Source organism: Platichthys flesus, chromosome 17 (genome assembly GCF_949316205.1).
Source record: "Platichthys flesus chromosome 17, fPlaFle2.1, whole genome shotgun sequence".
NCBI lineage: Eukaryota > Metazoa > Chordata > Actinopteri > Pleuronectiformes > Pleuronectidae > Platichthys > Platichthys flesus.
Genome location: NC_084961.1, coordinates 20,455,105 through 20,474,231, shown reverse-complemented (window position 1 = coordinate 20,474,231; position 19,127 = coordinate 20,455,105). Strand labels below are relative to the sequence as shown.

At 37.3% G+C, this 19,127-nt stretch overlaps 1 protein-coding gene across 5 annotated transcripts in view; it reads right to left on the bottom strand.

Moving 5' to 3' along the window:
* Positions 1 to 5,322: 5,322 nt before the first annotated feature.
* Positions 5,323 to 19,127, bottom strand: part of epb41a (erythrocyte membrane protein band 4.1a) — a 57,521-nt gene continuing 43,716 nt past the window's right edge. For 4 of the 5 annotated variants that reach the window (XM_062410298.1, XM_062410300.1, XM_062410301.1 and 1 more), the window contains 5 exons: positions 16,748 to 16,876; positions 15,459 to 15,575; positions 13,807 to 13,887; positions 13,372 to 13,491; positions 5,323 to 7,618 (listed from right to left, as the gene is read on the bottom strand). In XM_062410298.1, coding sequence (XP_062266282.1) covers positions 13,393 to 13,491; positions 13,807 to 13,887; positions 15,459 to 15,575; positions 16,748 to 16,876 — 426 coding nt within the window. In that variant the 3' untranslated portion in view covers positions 5,323 to 7,618; positions 13,372 to 13,392. Of the gene's footprint in view, positions 7,619 to 10,227; positions 10,664 to 13,371; positions 13,492 to 13,806; positions 13,888 to 15,458; positions 15,576 to 16,747; positions 16,877 to 19,127 lie in introns of those variants that run through there. The other variant, XM_062410299.1, reaches the window with a different exon arrangement.

Here is a 19,127-nt window from a genome sequence, read left to right as displayed (position 1 = left end):
GTGTTTAGCTATAATTAAGTTCATGAGTTCAGTTTGAGAACATATCTTTATTATGATCCCAAAAGAGGTCACTTTAAGTTGATAATTATTTTGAGGTGCACAAATCTTTATTTATAATGAGATTATAATAAAAGTCTTTAGTTATTTTTATATCTTTTTATTTCGAAATAGTTCAAGAGAGACCACTGCAAATGAGCAATGTTATGGACATTGATGGAGTTTTAAATTTGAATGTGTCTAGTTACAAGGCTTAATAAATCACATTACATCTTTCTTTCAACCAAAAATGCTTTGCGCTGGTTAGGGGGTACTCGGCAGAATTTTTTGTTCGAAGGGGGTACGTCACTGAAATAAGGTTGAGAACCACTGCTCTAGAAAGTACAGGGGAATGGATAGTAAAGGTTGCAGTCAAACGTAAGAACAGGGATTATAAAAATCTGGTAAATATATAATTTGTACAAATAACTACTCACAAGACAAGTCCTGAACAGCTTCTCGGGACTGTCGCGGAGATACAAGGGAAGGCCCTTCAAGGCTGCAGTTTGCCTGTGTGTCATCAAGTCAGATGTCTGAAATAAAAATAGTTGGGCGAAACATTACACCATTATGTAACTAACATGACAAAAGCTAGGAGCAAGCATTAAAACATGTTCAGTTATGTTATAGGGTTCAATCAAATTCTGTTTAAGCTGCATTAACTAGGCACCACTGACTTTGCAAAGATATGTCCGCACTGTGGGGGAGATCTCTGTCTGATTTCACCAGACTGGGATGATGCGGGTAATGCAGCATATGTCAACGCTATCAACACACACGCGGACGTGGGAGAAGCTTCTCTCGACAGCCCAAAATTCCCAGAGATGAATGTTTGATCTGCAGAGAAAAAGGACACTGGGCAAAGAACTGCCCCCAGCGGCTAGAGGGAGGGAGACAAGAACTTTGCAGAAAGTGAGGATGGGGCAGACGGGGAGGAGACGTCAAGCCTACCCGCCGAGGATCAGAGAAAGGGAAGTGAAGCGCACAAACATACACCAGATTACACACAACTCTGTGGCTCTTATGTTAAGTACAATAGTAATGCCTTTAAGAAAATGCCTCAACTCCCTGTTAACGGTCACAAACTTAATTTCATGGTTGACTCTTGTGCTGGTTATTCTGTGGTTAGGATGTCAGATTAGCCCACATCTCCTGAGATGAGTGGTCGCTTTATATTCTTTCAAACGCGTCGCTCAGTTAGACAAACATCCCATGAGGTTTGAACATGATTTTCTGTTGTCTTCCTGTTGCCCAATTAATCTATTAGGAAGAGATTTGATGATTATGTTTGGCCATAATTTAGTATCCTCCCCTGATGGAGTGAAGGTAACACACAATTCTTCTTCACCCACCTTCACAATGTCAGAGACCACACATGAGCAGCTGTTTGCATATCAGTGGCAACTTCGTATTAATGCCTTCACTGATCTGCTCTCCACGTAACATTCTCTCGTCACTCCTTTTTCTGATTTCATTTACACTGATTCATTGCATTGCACTTCACATGTGACAGACAGCAGTTCACGTTTATGAAATCTCTGTTTTTGCCTTTTTCTGATGATTTTCTGAATGGATGGTTCCAGAAGTGCAGCTGCCATCTAACTCACCGACCAGCAGTTGGCATTGTTTCGCGTCTCGAATTCCAGCCCTCACATCTCGCTCTCCAAGTCCCATGAAGACCAGTGGCAAGACTTAGGCCTATTTGTCAATTCATGCAAGGCTGTCGTTGATTGGCAACCCATAACCACATCTGATGTAATGTATGCCCCCAGTCTGAGTGCATTTGATCTAAAACCATTCTCAAACCTGCCGTTCTCCAGCCACACGCTCATTTGTTGTGAATGAAAATCGCCTTCATTCTTATGCAATGTTGTCCAGCCCCTATGATGTTTCTCCTTTACTTTCAGATCTGCCTGAAACACTGTAGGCAAAGGACAAATATGATGTGGGCCTCATAACAAACTGTGATCCATTCAAAAACACTCAAAAATCTGAATATAGACCATGTCAACAATATCCACTCAGACAAGAAGCAGTGGAGGGGATACGTCCTGTTTTTTAATCTTTTTTGCAGGCTGGTGTTAATGTCCCCTTCCCTGATTCACCGGTCCGCACTCCACTGCTCCCAATTAAGAAGATCACGGAAAAAGGTCAATCTATTGAGTGGTGGTTTGTGCAGGATTTGAGGGCTGTGAATGACGTCGTAATTTCTCGATCGCCTATTGTACCCAACCCATACATGCTTTCCCAAAGTCCGCCTAATGCAGCGTGGTTCTCGGTTGTAGACTTATCAAAAGTTTTTTTTTGTATGTTCCTGTCCACAAGGACAGCCAGTACTTTTTTGCTTTTAATTTTGAAAACAGGGCCACAACAATGGCATCCATTTTGACATCAGGGGTTGTATGGCCTCAGAGGCTCACTATTCTTGTTACTCATGATCTCCTTGATTATTGTTTTTGCCCATTATTCTCAAAATTTCTGAATTACCGATGATGTACGTGTGTGTTTGCGGGGTGCTATGTATAAAACTAGTGCTGCATGAATGTTTGAATCATAGTGTAAAGGTCTTGGTTAAAACCAAACAAAGTACATATATGGGCCATTCTACCGAATTGGTGCAAAGTCAGGTTGGATATATTTTGAAATTTTGTATGTTTTATTCCCAAAACTTTTTCCGTATATATATTGTACCATATCTAAAGTACACATATCTAGTAAAAGAACCGTCAATTTTTATGTTGTGTTTTCAGACTGTGTTGGAATGTTTTTCCTCTCCCAAAAATTGTCACTACCGAAACAGGTTGGGAATATTAAAAACACAGATGTTTTGTGGTCAATAGAATAATTTTATTCTTGAAAACTTTGCCAAATAACTGATATTATGTTGTACTGTATGTTTAAGGGGGTTTAGTGTCAGACACCATCACAAATCCAATTCACAAATTTAACTTTTCACATACTGGGGTGAACACGCTTGAGGGAAATCTGGACATGCCTCTGTGTGACGTTTTCTGGTGGTGGGATTAAGGTGACGACCTTGTCCACTGTGTACCAGATCTTGTCCTCTAGTCATGGCCAATAAAAGTGGTTTCACCCAATGTTGTGCGTGACTTTGACCTCAAGGTAAAAATTTTGGTCAGAGAATTGGAAAAATTTAATAATGGATATGTCCTGTGAGCACTATTAAAGTATTTGTGCAGAACTAGCATCTCACGAATTGGCAAATTGCAGCTGTGAGATCGGCTTCAGACTGTTGAATAATGTGCAGTTAAACTTGGCCATATGTTTCGGTAGTGACTGTTTCGGTAGTGACTGTTTCGGTAGTGACAATTATAGCTAACTTTGAGCATAACTAAAGAATGCTAGCAAGCACATGGCTAGTATACACATCTTTGAAGAGGTGTACACACATAAAAACATAATACTTTGCATAAAACCCCAAAAAAGTTTACTTAATTGAAGAGAATATGAGTTCGGTAGTGACAATTCTCAAGGTTACACACTGATTTTCAGACTTTGGATCACATTTATATCAAAAGTATGAGATTAAGCTATTTACCATTGAGCCAAGAGGGACAGGGATGCAGTGTCACTGCCTGATCAAAAATGCAGGGATGTGGCTAAAAACCAGGCTCAGCCAATGGACTAAAACTCTTGTGTTTCGGTAGTGACATGAAAACTGGGGACATGATTTTTTGAGTATAGTTTTTTAATTTAAAAATTAAACCCACAATAAATCTAATTCTTCCAAGTTCTGTTTAAACTTAATCATAAAGATCTTTGAAATAAGATCATTGAAAAAATCTAAAAAATTTTAAAAGTGTTATTTTCAGAGATGGAAATTTAGATGTCAGGGTTGGGGACAGCTACTTCCCAATAGAAAGTACCCTATAAATGATGATTTTGTATATATTTAGCTTATCCCTATCTCCTTTAATGTCTTGGGTGTAAAAATACCATCACATATTCTTAGTAAATATCTATGTCTGAATACTTAATTGTTTTGTAAATAGTTTTTCTTGTTGGGGGACAATACTTTGCACCAATTCGGTAGAATGGCCCATATATAAAATTATCGACCCCAAATTCTGAAATTAATTGTTATTCCTAATTAATATAATCTTTCATTCATTTGTAATGAATCCCTCCCTTTATATGATATCCTTTTATAACCTCAGTAACCCATCCTACATTCTGTGGTGCTAACTGAGCAAACTTACCTCTTAAGTGTTTCTTCAGTTTTAAAATTGAGGTGTCTGTGGATGCAGAGGTTTTACTGCTCCATTCACTCATCAATTAAGCATACTGCATATCCTCTGGGTAGCCAGTGCTTGGTCCAGTATTTTAAAATCACCATATATTAAATGTGGAAGTTTTAACCCCTTACTCTAAAGGTTACAGCAAGATTCAAGTTAATATGTTAACACTGGTCTTTTCTTGTTTTATATTGTCCCACAATTAGTTGCAAAATATTGCACAAACAAGTGCAACCAGCAGTCCGCCTCTATGGTTATTTTTTAATCACGTGTGGTCCTGCCTCTTTACTTGATAATATAGTGTGTTCATTCTCATGATTACATTTTTGAATTGGTAACATCTGTATTTATGTCTGTGGTCAACCATAAGTTAAGATAATAAGTTAAGGTTTTAAAATCCTTTAGTGTGCAGTACACAATAATCAACTGCTATATTACAGTACTGTTAAACTATTGTTACTATTACCTCAATCATTATTTATTATCAGAATTATTATCATTATTATTGAATAATATGAACCCTTGCTGTTATTATTAATAATATATATTAATATCACTGTTATTATAACAGTCTAATCAGGCTTATACAATTTTATAAAATCTTTCTCCTCTTTCTTCCCTATTTTTCCCCGCTCACCTCAGCCAGTTGAGGCAGATGGCTGCACAAACTGTCTACTTCGGTTTTATCCTGTTTAGTTTTTTTCTCTCCACTGTCACAAAGTGCTTGAATATTTTAGGAAATATTGAAAGATCTCCCACACATGCCTGCTTTCTTTCATCAAAATCCATGCATTATTCTCTTAAGAAATTAACTAAAGAAGTTTAAAGAAAGTAAAAAAGTTCCTGAATCCACCCCCTGATCCAGATGGGAATCTTCTTCTTTCCTTAGCCCATGTCCCATCCTTCAACCAAGGTTCATTGATTTCTGCTCTGTTGTTTTTGTGTAATCTTGCAGACAAACACAAACCAACAATGGAACAAATGTACGCAGCCAAAACATAATAATAAAAGAAACTTTGAGTACATTTATTTTTATTGTGATGTGTGCTGCTCTTTTACTAGATGACTTCCTGTGATGGTAAAATGAGGGTTCACATTCAAGAAACGTAGAAATGATGGCTTGCTTATTTCCGATGAGAAAGGGGAGTGCCACAAATAAGATGACATCACAATAAAATAAGTAACATTTTGGGATGACTGTACAAAATATTGTGTTCTAAAGAGGCATGAAGTTAAATAAAATAAATAAAATGTAAATTGCATGTGCTATAATAAATATGATCTAAATGGGCAGTGTCTACTGAGCAGGGGCTTATTTTGCTCCTCTTGTCTTGGTACACTATAATAATAACACAAGCAGTATGCCAATTCTTAGACTATTCAGATTACAGTAATAGTTTGAAAGATGATCAAAGCCTATTTAAAGGAGAATTTATGAAATAAATTGAGGGCATTATAAACTGTTGACTAGTATTTAACTGAAAACTAATTTTCAGTTAAATACTAACTAATCATCTCAGGAATAACTCAGCAGTTCACTAAGCTGCACTTAAAGTTAATACTGGCGTCCCACAAGGAACTACTCAGGGTCTTCTTCTATTTACCATAAATGAAAATCATCTCTCCCACTCCACAGGACATTAACATTTTATGCAGATCCTAAGCTATATGACATATGTCTTATTTGGTTTAAAATCATTTGCTTGACTTTTTTGTGCACCAAGATTTACATTGTACAGACATCATGTTGACTGTATGACCTGCAAACCTTGATTATACTTACTTTGTTTCACTCGTTCACAGCTAAATTTGATGGCTAACAAATAAATAGCAGCTAGCAGTAACTAACGACATCCATACTCTGTGTCACAGACACTTGGTATGATTGTAAGAATTTCAGCTCAGAGCTAATTCCTGAGTTTATGTAATGGGAATATTCAATTTAAAAAAGACATTTGATAATACATTTTCCGAGCAAAAACAGAATAATGTAATTTAAGTCAATCAATGTTGAAACAGAAACTTGCAGCAGCTTCACACATTCAAACAAAACAAAAAACAAAACTAGCCAATTTTATTCTAACCTTTCATTCAATATTTGTATTTATTTTGACTATTATGTTATTTATTTAAAAGCAGTATAAAATCATCTCATTTTACATGATTATAGATTGTATAAAATGTCTAGATATTCTTGATAAACTGTTCTTTCTGTGTTTATTGACATAAATGCAATACTTGTGAAATTGCCATTTGACTTCCCTCTCCCTGGATGAGTGCACACTGCCCATATAGTGGAGGAGTAGAAATGGAAAAATATGCATAACCACTGTAAATGCTAAAATCAATTAGTAGAATGTAATTAACTGTATTGGATGACTGAAATGTTCTCAGTAAAAAATCTTGAGGTTACTTACAAGTGTGCTGAGTATATCTCAAAATGCGAAACACACAAAAATACGATAGGGTTGGGTATAAATAAAGAAAAGGTAATTTCATTACACTGCTGTCTCCTTGGTCCTGATAAAGCCCTGTTCTAGTGACACAAGCACAACAACAATAACAACAAGAACAACTAAAACAATCAAAGATTTAAAAACAAATCAACAGGTCATAATTTTAAAATAAGGTGAAGAAGTACTAGCCCCCCGGTTTGGTAAAATCAATCTTTTTTTTATACATGAATTGAAAAAATATTATTTTCACATTGAGAGGGAAAATACATATTTACTGTACAAGAAATGACACCAAACCCGTGCTAAAATTTGAGAGGGATCCTCATCTCCCATTGTATACAATCCCAAGAAAAATCACCCACAATCCCGCAGTTGATGCTTTTTTGATTACATTGTTAAAAAACGCTTAATTTCCAAGTTATTGATAACCAATTCTGATGGTAAGAAAAACTGTAGTAAAATAAAGTACCAGTAATCTCAAGATTAAAACACCAAATACCCTTGAAAAATTGTCTTTAAACCCAGAGAAATTTCCACTCATGATGTACTTTATTTTCCTTCTTTTTTCTCTTAAATTTCCCTCTTTTTTGAGTCCAGTGGTTGTTCTTTTGGCAGTAACTGGAACAAGAGAGGGATTGTGGGGTATACAGGGGGGTTCTTGGGAATGTTCTGGTGACTGTATCCTTCAGGCTGAACTCCATGCTCATGGGAAAGTTCATAGTTCAATGTTGATGTTCGTTCTCTCTCCTGTGGTCTTGGGATTCACGTTGTAAAGGCAGTGCATTTGGTTGTAATGGCTGGGGGGTGCTGAGTTAAAATGGTGTGATGGCGACACACAAAAGGAGGGAGAAGTGGGGGCAGCTGAGGGGTCTAAAGTGTAGAAAGAGAGATTGACAAATGGACAGAGAATGGGGGGGAAGAGCAAGATTTCAGATCACATTGTGACGACACCAGCAAATTCTGACATGTGAGCACAGCCTGAAAATAGATGGTAGCTCCTGTGATAAAGTAAGTAAAAATAGAACATAAAAGAGAAAATAATGAACATTTTAATGTTTGCATTAAGTTGGATTACTATAAATGAAAATGTTTCCCCCAGTTCATTGTCAAATAAAATCAGGTGAATCAGTCTAAACTTAATCTGCCACAAGGTTACCTGTGCTTTGATTGTTCACATTATAAATTCAGTCTAATTAACTTAACAATCATGTCAGCATATTATAATTATTCAGACATTAGGAATGTTGTATACACATAAAATCATATACAAATTTTAAATTATTCTATTTTAGTGTTTTTTCATCTAGATGTATTTGGCCTTAAAAAAATGTCACGTGATGCGAACGTAATTTAATTAATTAATTAATTTCCTAAATATGCTTACATTTTTTTTTACAATTTCTCAATATAAAGTCATGAGTAACAAAGTAATTGCATTTCTTTAGAGTTTTTTTAAATAATGATCTCATATTTTTGTTCTATAATGTCACCTTCCCCTTATTATATTTAGTTAACAGACTTATTTTTCAGGTAAAGTGCATAATATTGATAAAAATGTAAAAAAAAAAGCCACTGAAATTTTATATTTTACTTTAAATTGAACACAGGTCTTGGTATTACTGGTCGCACCACATGATAAGTGGTCACTCCAAATGATATGAAAAATACAGATTCAGTATACCTTGGCAACAAGAGACACCCACACGAAGGAGTACATAGCAGTACAGCAGTACATGCGAACATAAAGTGTGCTTAATGTTTATGAAAACCAGGAGGGAAGGCAATAAGAAACTCCATGTCACAGCAGCCTACACTTCTATAAGCTGAACATGAATAAAGTAGCATGTCTTTGCCAGAGTAATGGAATATGTTGGACTCTGATAAAATACTTTGTAGTTATAGTTAGGGGATGTGGCTGTTCTTAGGCGCCACTCTGATATTTAAACACATTGACATTGACTGAATATACCAGCCTCACATGCAGCAAGCTTTGAAAGTAAATTGTATTCTAGTGTTAAGGTGTTGAAATAAATCCCACTAGTATTCATTATGTATTATGCTTGCTTCTTTTTTACTGTTTTGACATTTAGGTGTGCACACAACACTTTAATCACCAACAGTCATTTAAGAGCTATCATAGTTTTGTTCAGTTTTAATTTAATTTAATTTTGTATTTGTTGCCTGTTTTGTTGCAATACTTTTGCTCTTTGCCCGTGAGAAATTATATTTCCAACAAAATACTTAAATTGTGCTTGTTTTACAGCAACAATCAAACTAAATGTAGTTACACAAAAATTGTATAGCTATACATGTACATGGCTGGTGGGAAACACATACTGGAATACTTGTGTTAATATTCAGTTCCAAAGCCTCCTTGTAAAATGAGCAGAGCAATAATACTCAAGGACTGTTTGGGGCCTTGGAACAACTGAAACATGACAAATGATGTTGCAAGTCTACAAGAACAGAGAGGAATGCTGCGGTCTGGCAGACCACACTGGGGCTTAAAAGGCCTTTAGTTCTGGATAACCGCCTCATCACTGAAAAGACAGACTGGGAGGTAGGGCTGTTATGTTTACATACCAGGCTATCAGTGGGTTAAACAGCACCAGATTCCCAACCTGGACCCTCATAAACAAGGCCACAATTAAAGCCTCATGGGCACCATTACTTAACATACCTCATGCTGCTGAGGCATCTTGTTTCATGATGAATTCAATTTAACCAAACTACATCTATACACTACTTTGGTTCATCCACATTTTCCTTTGCATGCAACTTGTGTTATAAATAAGAATATTAAGAGAGATTTGTGGTTAATTGAGTCCCAAACCTTTTAAATCATCAATACCACTAGATTTAGTAATTGACTTGTCAAAAGATTCTCTTCAGTTATTGATCACCGGTCCGACGCTATACACTTACGACTTAGTCAGTGATGTCCCAAAATATTTTTTGGAGATTATATATCGCACAATCAACATGTTTCTCACAATGGCTTAGACCAGTGGTTCTCAACCTTTTTTAAGTGATGTACCCCCTTTGAAAAAAAAATTCAGCCGAGTACACCCTAACCAGCGCAAAGCATTTTTGGTTAAAAGAAAGATGCAATACACAGTGCTGTGCCATTAGTGTCTGATTTTAATAAACCTTGTAACTAGACACGTTCTCTCTCTCTCTTGATCTATTTGGAAATAAAATGATATGAAAATAACTAAAGCCTTATTAAAAAACTAATAATTATCTCAAATATAAATAAAGATTTGTGCACATAAAAATAATCAACTTAAAGTGACCTCTTTTGGGATCATAATAAAGATGTTCTCAAACTGAAATCATGAACTTTATTATAGATAAACAATTTTTTACAAAAAATAAATCATTAACTTAATTTTAAATAAAAGATTAGCTCAAAATAACAATTTTAAATATGTATCATCCTATATCTTCTTTATGGATTGAAAATTATACTAACTTTCTTAAATTTACAAACTCTCATCACTTAAGATTACATTGCTGCATTGAGCTGAGTGAGTGCTTTTGCATTTACATTTACATTTTAGTGAGAAACTTGTGCTTCAGTGAGGATCTTTGTCAGTCTGGGTGGCAGGGAAGCAACTGCTGTGCTTAAGCTCTTCTCCATGCACACTCTGTTTCTGTGCTTTGTTTTGATCACAGTCATTGCAGAGAAGGAGGCCTCACATAAATGTGTGGAGGCAAAGGGTAGTACCTGCTCCAAAGCTTTCTGTCCCAGGTGTGGGTGCTCCTGCTTCAACACTTTGTGAGTGTGGATGTGGCAAACTTCATCTGGAGGCCACGGTCAGATGACACTTCCAGGAGTTTTTCCTGATAAGTGACAGGTAGCTTGTTTCCATTTGTTTCGGGGAGGATTTTTGCATCGTTTCTTGAGATGACCTGAATTCAGAAAGTTTCCTCTTAAAAAACCTCATGTGGCTTACCAACATGACTTTCATGTTTTGTCTGGAGATACCGCTGAAGATGTGCTGCCTTAATGCCACTGTTGGCTAATCTCTCCCCACAGAAAAAACACAAAGTGTAAATAACCCAATCTATGTTATGTTAATATTGTTCAAGTATCTTTCTGTTATTTTATTGTGAAATATTTGCTCGCTTTAAGGTCAGACAATTTCATTTCCGTTTTTTTATTAAATGCTTTTATTTTGTTCCAGTAGAGACGCGGAGTCCCTGTTATGAATTTGTAACGTCACAACGGAAAAGTGTGATTTAGCACCCCTCTGAAGAGGCACAAGCTCTCACGGTGTGGTTTAGGGAAGTTTCAAATAAACCTGAAAACATCAGTTAAAGTCTCGACCTTCTTGTGAATACTGACGGAATTTTTGCCGGCTCTGGTCTCGCCTTCTTTGGCAATTGTCCCTCCGTGTTTCAGCGGCATTGCTTCTGCGCTTCAACCCAAACTACAGAGTTTTCAAAGCGGCACTTCAGTGAGCCAGGTTGGGTCAAGCCATCGGTATGGGGGAGACTCTGTGTTTTTAGGATAATGAAATAGAATAGCCTACTGAATATAAAATTCATTTCATGAACTTAAACTTATATTTTATTGAATATTTATTAAATAACACATTTTAAAGGATTTTTGAATGGATGCAAATTTGAAATATATTTTAAAAAAATCTCACGTACCCCCTGGAGTACCTTCAAGTACCCCCAGGGGTACGCGTACCCCCATTTGAGAACCACTGGCTTAGACAATAACAGAAGCACTAACATGCAGATGTAGTTTGTCAAATTTGTATAGAGCCTTTCTACTAGAACCAGTGCAGCTTTAATGCCGAGTTGGTGAGGAGGAAGAATTTTGCAGTGATAAGTGAGGCAGAGGAAAGCAAAAATAGTAACTTCACATGGAGTGCTCTAAAAAGAGAAGAGTAGAGAGCAAAACACATTTTTTAATCAAGACTAGACTCTTAAGGCCGATATATGCTACTCCATTTTGACGGAAACAGACACATGGGAACGGCTTTGCCGCCGTCGAACGCCCTCTCCGATCACCTCTGATTTTTCTCACTACACGTCGGCATGTCAGAGAGCATAGGGATGGCCCTTGGCTATGATTGGTCTGCTAACAACAGCATTTTTTGCGAACGACATCAATCTGGAATCTCACATTTCCGGACCTCAAACTTCCTGTTTCATTTCCTATAGCACAAGAAACCTAACACAACAACGATTCTACGATTAATGTGAGTGTGTGTTAAGCCAGCGGAGTTGTCCGGCCTACGGGGGCTGGTTAGAGCACTAAGGGCATGTGTGTACGGTCACATAAGGTTATAACGCCCTGTCTTAACGGCGCTAGCATGCTAGCCACCATGCTAACTGCGGTGGTAACAGCGCAAAAACCTGCTGTCACGACTTTAACTCCACGGCTATCATGACACTGAATTAGCAACACAGTTCGGAAACAAGACCGGGGAACCGCTGTGCTAAGAAACATTACCATTAGCATTTTGTCCCGCTGGGTGTCACTTTATTTCAGCTAAAATTGTCCTTTCTACGCGTGTTTGGAGTCAACTACAATTCTCTAAGCTTGTGCCAAGCGGGTCCTCTTCCATGTCAAGCAGCTCCAGCTCCAGCGACAGCCTTTGTCTGTTAGTTGCCATCTTTCACTGTGTGTGAGGACTTCTTCTACATATAACATTAGGAGGTAGGCTTCTATAAGCTCGTCTCCCGTTGCGCCACCTACTGTTTTGGCGTTGAATTGTTTTCAGCACCATCAGCCTTCGGAGAACCATAAATGAAAAAGAGTCCGTCCGATCCGTCCGTCCCCCCATGCGTAACAGACTCGGAGTTGCATACATCGGCCTTTACTCATCCAAAAACAGTATGTGTCTTGTAGGACTGTCAGCTTTCCCAAAAATCAAGTTAGAAGGAATTTGACATGGCACGGAATTCCTTTGAATATATTTTAACCCCACCAGACGGTCTAATATGCTTCTAGACTGTATATTTTGAAATCGAACAGGTCATTGAAGGTCGACTACCAACTTTTTCCCTCACATTCGTTTGATAGCCCAATTTTCTTGCTTAGGGCCATAGAGATTGTTTAAAAGAGCAATGTGAAACACTACATCATTACAGCCTAGATTTAAAATTCCGACTGCACAAGCTAGAACTCACTTCTCTCACAGAACAAGAAAAGTGTGGGGTGCAATATTAGAGGAAAAGTGAATTGACACTTTTTATTTCTTTTTTTTCTAAAACAAACCACTTTTGAGGTGCACCTTTAGAAAAAGAAAGCTTTCTGTTATGTATTTTTATCTTTTACTTGATGTAAGAAAATACCTTTATTTTCTATTAGATTTCTTATTTATAATACCTCAAATCAAATGTGAAAACTTGCAATAAATATTTTTATAATATATTAGTCTATAATACATTATTTGATTTATCAGTTGTTGACTAGACCAGACGTTAATACAACTTATATTTCAATATTCATAAAACTGAATCATAATGCTAGTTTTTTTCGATACCTTTGCTTGAGGAAATGTTCTCTATCTGGATCTCTCTGAATTTTAATTGAATACCACTGATCTGCAGGACTGCTCTGACCAGTTTCAGTCAGAGCAGTCAGCGTAGGCACTCACCTTCAAAAGGATCAGCCTATGTTACTCTGGGGTGATTTCTGTTTCCTGGTGCACAACCACTTTGGTAACGGACATATCTGGGTGCTGCTCTTTTGCCTCTTTAATGGCCTGAGCCAAAGCCTGAGGAGTGAACAAAGGACAATCTAGGTTGGTTAAGGAGAACACAATTTATGAGTTTAATTTAAGTGGCTTGCGCACAAAATAGATTTACATGATATATGAACGCAACTACTCTATAAAGCAAATTGGGACTTCAAATTATTCCACCTTTTTCTATAATGTTCACAAACATTCCAAGCAGACATCTGAGCCAGACACACAATTACAGCACTTTCTTAGTAGAGCTTTAAGGAAAAACAGAATTATTTAGCACTATTTATTGTGAGTAGGGAAACGTGAAAAAAAATACTCCTCCTCCATTATTTACATTCTCACCTTGTCATGATCAATTTCAGTGTCTCCAGTGATGACGATTCTCTTCTCAATGCGAGTTTCAGACATCCCTCCTTTCAACGTCTAAAATAAAAACATGATACAAACTGAAATAAGAGAAGAAACTGCTGGCCCGCTAAGAAAGATGTGGTGTACCTGAGAGAAAAAATGTGGATGCAAACACAGTTTTTGAAAATGTTGCATGTCAACATAGATGCATGAAAGAATCTTTCTGAAACATTTGACAGCGTACATGCATTTAAATGAGAATAAATAACTAGAATGGTAGAATGTCTTGCAGAAAGACACTAACTGCTCAATATACAATTTCTGTGCTGGTTATGACAATATCAACTGCATACATCAGCATTCTTGTGTCAACAATAGGCTATGCTAGAATCCCTGATATTTTATGGTATAGTATTCTTGTAAGTATTCTATTGTCATAAGCAAATCCCCTAGACCCCTTGCTTAAGAGGATGTAAACAGCCAGTATAAGGATGCTGCAGATTCAGCGAGTTATGCTGAGGGCCACAACTTTTGGATATCTGGCAAAAAATATAATCATTCTTATGTAAGTACTAGAGACTGGAGCATCTTCATGCAATGACATAAGCAGATAGGATGTATAAGTTCATTATATTACATTTTCCTTTAGCTGATGCTTATATCCAAAGTGACTAACAATAAGTGCATTCAACCATGATGGTACAAACCCAGAACAACAAAAATCAAGAAAATATAATTTTCTTCAAAAAAGCCAAAATACAAAGCGCTATAAGTGAGTGCCATTTAAATGCTACAAAGTTTATTTTTTATTTTTTATCAAGGTATAGTCGAAAGAGACTTTAGTTAAGTCACACTGAAACTTAAACGCACCAACTGGACATATATTACCAACAATACATTAATACATAATTTGCCTCAGTTTTTTAAGGAAAAAATGTCACGGAATGTTTGACATTTCCCTTTGGGATTCTGCTCCATGTTGACATGACTGTATGACATAATTTCTGCAGATTTGTCAGCTGAATGTCAAATGTCAAATGAGCCTACTTTCTCTAGCCTCAGCTAAAATCCAACTTCATCAGACCAGACTGCATTTTTCAGGCTTTAACTGTCTAGTGTTGGTGAGACTGCAACTACTGCCGCCTTTCTATGGCCATTGTTCTCTGACCTTTCAAATAAACAAAGCATTTCCATTTGCAGACATGTCAGACACTGGGTGTATTTAGTTTTTGGCCTCATTCTGAGAAAAAACAACTCAGGAGGTGGATAATAAATACTCAAAGAACCCAGTAAATGCCCAGAGATAAACTGTAGAGACTGTACTGTAAAGCGCTTTGAGTGGTCTAGACTAAAAAAAGCCCTATATAAATACAGACCATTTACCATTAGTACCCAACTGAAGTTTTCTTAATAAAGTATAAATAACATAAACAATCCGCATCCTTTTAAAAAAAACAAAAATCTTTTGACTGATTTTGATATGACATATGAGGATATGGGAGGCTGTATAGTCTTCAGTTACCCTCAAGCAGGTTCAATACCAATGGCACAAGTGATTGAAAGTAAATATCCATCACAGCATGGTAGTAAATTACTGTATTGATGTGTAATGAGTTTCTGCAGGTCTGTTAGTGATGTGAGCAGACCTTGGTGATTTGGGTGGTGGTGGTGGTGCTGATGGTCTCGGAGGTGATGGTTTGAGCACTCAGCAGTACCCCTGAGTCCCTCTCTGCCAGGCTGTCCACCGGCTGTGGGAGAGACACCTTTTAAGTGTTGGAAAAGAATCTAAAATTAATACATTTTAAACACACTCAATTATCTCTTGTATATTATGTTTAATTTCTGTAATTGTTTACAGACATTTTACAACATTTCATTTTGGAAATTGGGCTCTGTATTGAACCTCAGGACATAATTGACCAAATTGGTAATCTTCTTTTATTTTTCTTCAATCTAACTACATTTCCAATTATAGGTTGCTTTATTCAGATTACTTTAATCTTGGTTTTGTTGTAAATTCAAAAACTATATCCATATTTCTCAAAATAATCAAAAAGTGGTTATGATGATAGATTATGGATTTGAATTTAAAAGTTAAATGGGAATAGAAATAATAGAGGCTGGATTATTGAGTAAAAGGAGCAACTGCATTGCGGCCGCAGTATCTCAACCTAACAAAATGTTCCAGATTAAGTGTAAATTGTAAAGTTCACCCATTCAAACTGATTACAGCAATCCAACATGCAAAAGGCTGGTCTTACCATTGGAAGCAATTGGAATAAAATTCCTGATCAAGGAAACTTGGACATGCGGACAGTAGGACTTGATATTGAACTGCCAAATTCTATAATGGGATGACCTGCTCTACTCCATGAGCCACAGCGGCCCAGTGTGTGATATTTAGTTTCTGGTGATGTAATATATGGTTTGTTAATACTGTGTGGATAAGTACAGTATTATTAGTAAATATTGATATGTCAAGTCATGTCCAATTTTATTTATATAGCACAATATCACAAATCACATACTTTCCTCAAGAGCTCTAGAGTGTGTTGAGCATTAAACACCCTCTATGGTGAAAATATTGTTTACCATTTAGGCCCTCTACTTAATCTTTGGACATAATATAGACGGTTTCCACAATTTGAAAGGAGCCACAGGTTTATAAAATATGAAGATTTAATGTCCTATAGACATGTGAATAGCTTTAGCTTCGCCTGATTTAAACAGATAGCCAGAGGTGAGACAAGGGTAAAGATCTATGGTTGGAAAAAGTTTTCTGCAGCAAAGATTTGGTTTGTCAACATGTGCAGTTGAAAATAATTCTACCCTCCAAACAATGTGAGACCAATCAGGCTTTACTGATTGTGTTTATCAGAACCTCAGATACTTTGAGAAATGTTGTATTCTGTGCGATTCCCAGAATTTCCCTCACCTGTGCTGACTCATATGTAATGGTCTTGGTCTCAGTGTGAACTAAGGGGACGTCCTTGTAGGTCACTGTTCCTCTCAGGGAGTTGGTGACATCTGAGATGGTGATTGTCTGGGTCTTTAGCACAGGAGACTGGGGGGATAAAATGAATAGTCAGGTGCAAACTCTCTGACACTCGCCTCTAGCTGGTACCATACTGGTGGGCAGAAAACATTGGTACTCATTGTTCTGTTAGCATGCACATACATTAATACTGACTGCTGGGGTAACTGCTGTAGTTTTATATTAGTTAAAAAAGGCAGAAAATTAATACCAGTTCATTTTTCATGAGGTCAACTTTAGTTTTGCTCTTACATGGACTACACATAATGAGTTACGTTTTATTTCACACATATGTTATAATTCAAGTAAGTTTCTTCTGATTTGAGTTGTGTCTTTGTTATCATTGTATGTGCGTATGAAGCATAAGAAGAATGAAGTGTCTCTAACATCAGTCGCAGTCCATATTTATACAATCCTGATCAAAAACATTTCATGAATTTGCATTTTGCACTGTTGAATCTTAGGAAGGTTCTAAGTAGAGTTTCAAAATGCAAAAAGAAGAAATGGGAACAGGAGCCCAAAATTTGTGAGCAGGCAATTTATTGAAAACAACAATTTAACTGAAGTAGGCTGTTCATCAGCTGATCAAAAGTTTAAGACCACAGCTAAAAAAAAAAAAATAACCTCCTAAAACTGAAATTAAAGTGTCAAAAACTGACTCAGTAATGAGTAGCTCCACCATTATTGTTGATCACTTCAAAAATTAATTTTGGCATGCTTGATGCAGGTGTTTCCAAAAGGCTAGTGCGAATGTTGCGCCAAGTGGTGAAGATGGCTTCACGAAGGGCATCCACTGTCTGGAACTGAAGTCCATTTTTGTAAACTTCCCTTGCCATCCATCCCCAAATGTTCTCAATTGGATTAAGATCAGGGGAACATGCAGGATGGTCCAAAAGAGTGATGTTATTCTCCTGGAAAAAAGTCTTGGTCAGACGGGCATTGTGAATTGGAGCGTTATCCTGCTGAAAAACCCAGTCGTTACCACACAGACGAGGGCCCTCAGTCACGAGGGATGCCCGCTGCAACATCTCCACATAGCCAGCTGCTGTTTGACGCCCCTGCACAACCTGAAGCTCCATTGTTCCATTGTTCCATTGAAGGAAAAAGCACCCCAGATCATGATGGCGCCCCCTCCACTGTGCCGCGTAGAAAACATCTCAGGTGGCATCTCCTTATCATGCCAGTAACGTTGGAAGCCATCAGGACCATCAAGGTTACATTTTTTCTCGTCAGAGAATAAAACTTTCTTCCACCTTTGAATGTCCCATGTTTGGTGCTCCCTTGCAAAGTCTAAACGGGCAATTTTGTGGCGTTGAAGGAGACGTGGTCTTTGAAGACGTTTCTTGTTTTTGAAGCCCTTCCTTCGCAGATGCCGTCTGATGGTTATTGGGCTGCAGTCAGTACCAGTAATGGCCTTAATTTGGGACGAGGATCGTCCCGTGTCTTGACGGACAGCCATTTGGATCCTCCGGCTCAGCGCCGGTGAGATTTTTTTGGGTCTACCACTTGATTTTTTTGTTCCATAACCCTGAGGATCTTTTAAGAAATGCAAAATGACTGTCTTACTGCGTCCAACCTCAGCAGCGATGGCACGTTGTGAGAGGCCTTGTTTATGCAGTTCAACAATCCTACCACGTTCAAAGACGGTGAGCTTTTTTGCCTTTGCCATCAAGAGATCTTCACAGTGTGATTACTTGACAGGAAATTACATGGAATCCAAATTTTTGCACAGATTTTGGCTTTTAAAGGCTGTGGTCTTAAACTTTTGATCAGCTGATGAACAGCCTATTTGAGTTAAATTGTTGTTTTCAATAAATTGCCTGCTCACAACTTTTGGTCTCTTATTCCCATTTCTTCTTTTTGCATTTTGAAGCTCTACTTAGAACCTTCCTAAGATCCAACAGTGCAAAATGCAAATTCATGCAATTGTTTAACTGGTTTTAAGATTTTGATCAGGAATGTATATGGAGGTGCACATGCCTGTAGTATCTGTATTGTCTTTACATTACTCAGTCAGTATAATCTCAGATAATCCTAACCAGAGTTACACTGATGGTTCACTGAGCAAGAGCAGTACAATAATCACAACCAGGTATTTCCCTTATATGTACCTCTGTTTAGGTGAGGCAGGTGATACGAGGGTGAAAACTGGTCTCATCTACTACATCATTCACAAAAAGTACCTTGCTCCTGTTTTTCAAAATTGTGCCCAGCACTAGATGGTAAATTGTAAATGGTTTTGTACTTAAATAGCGCTTTTCTAGTCTTGATGACCACTCAA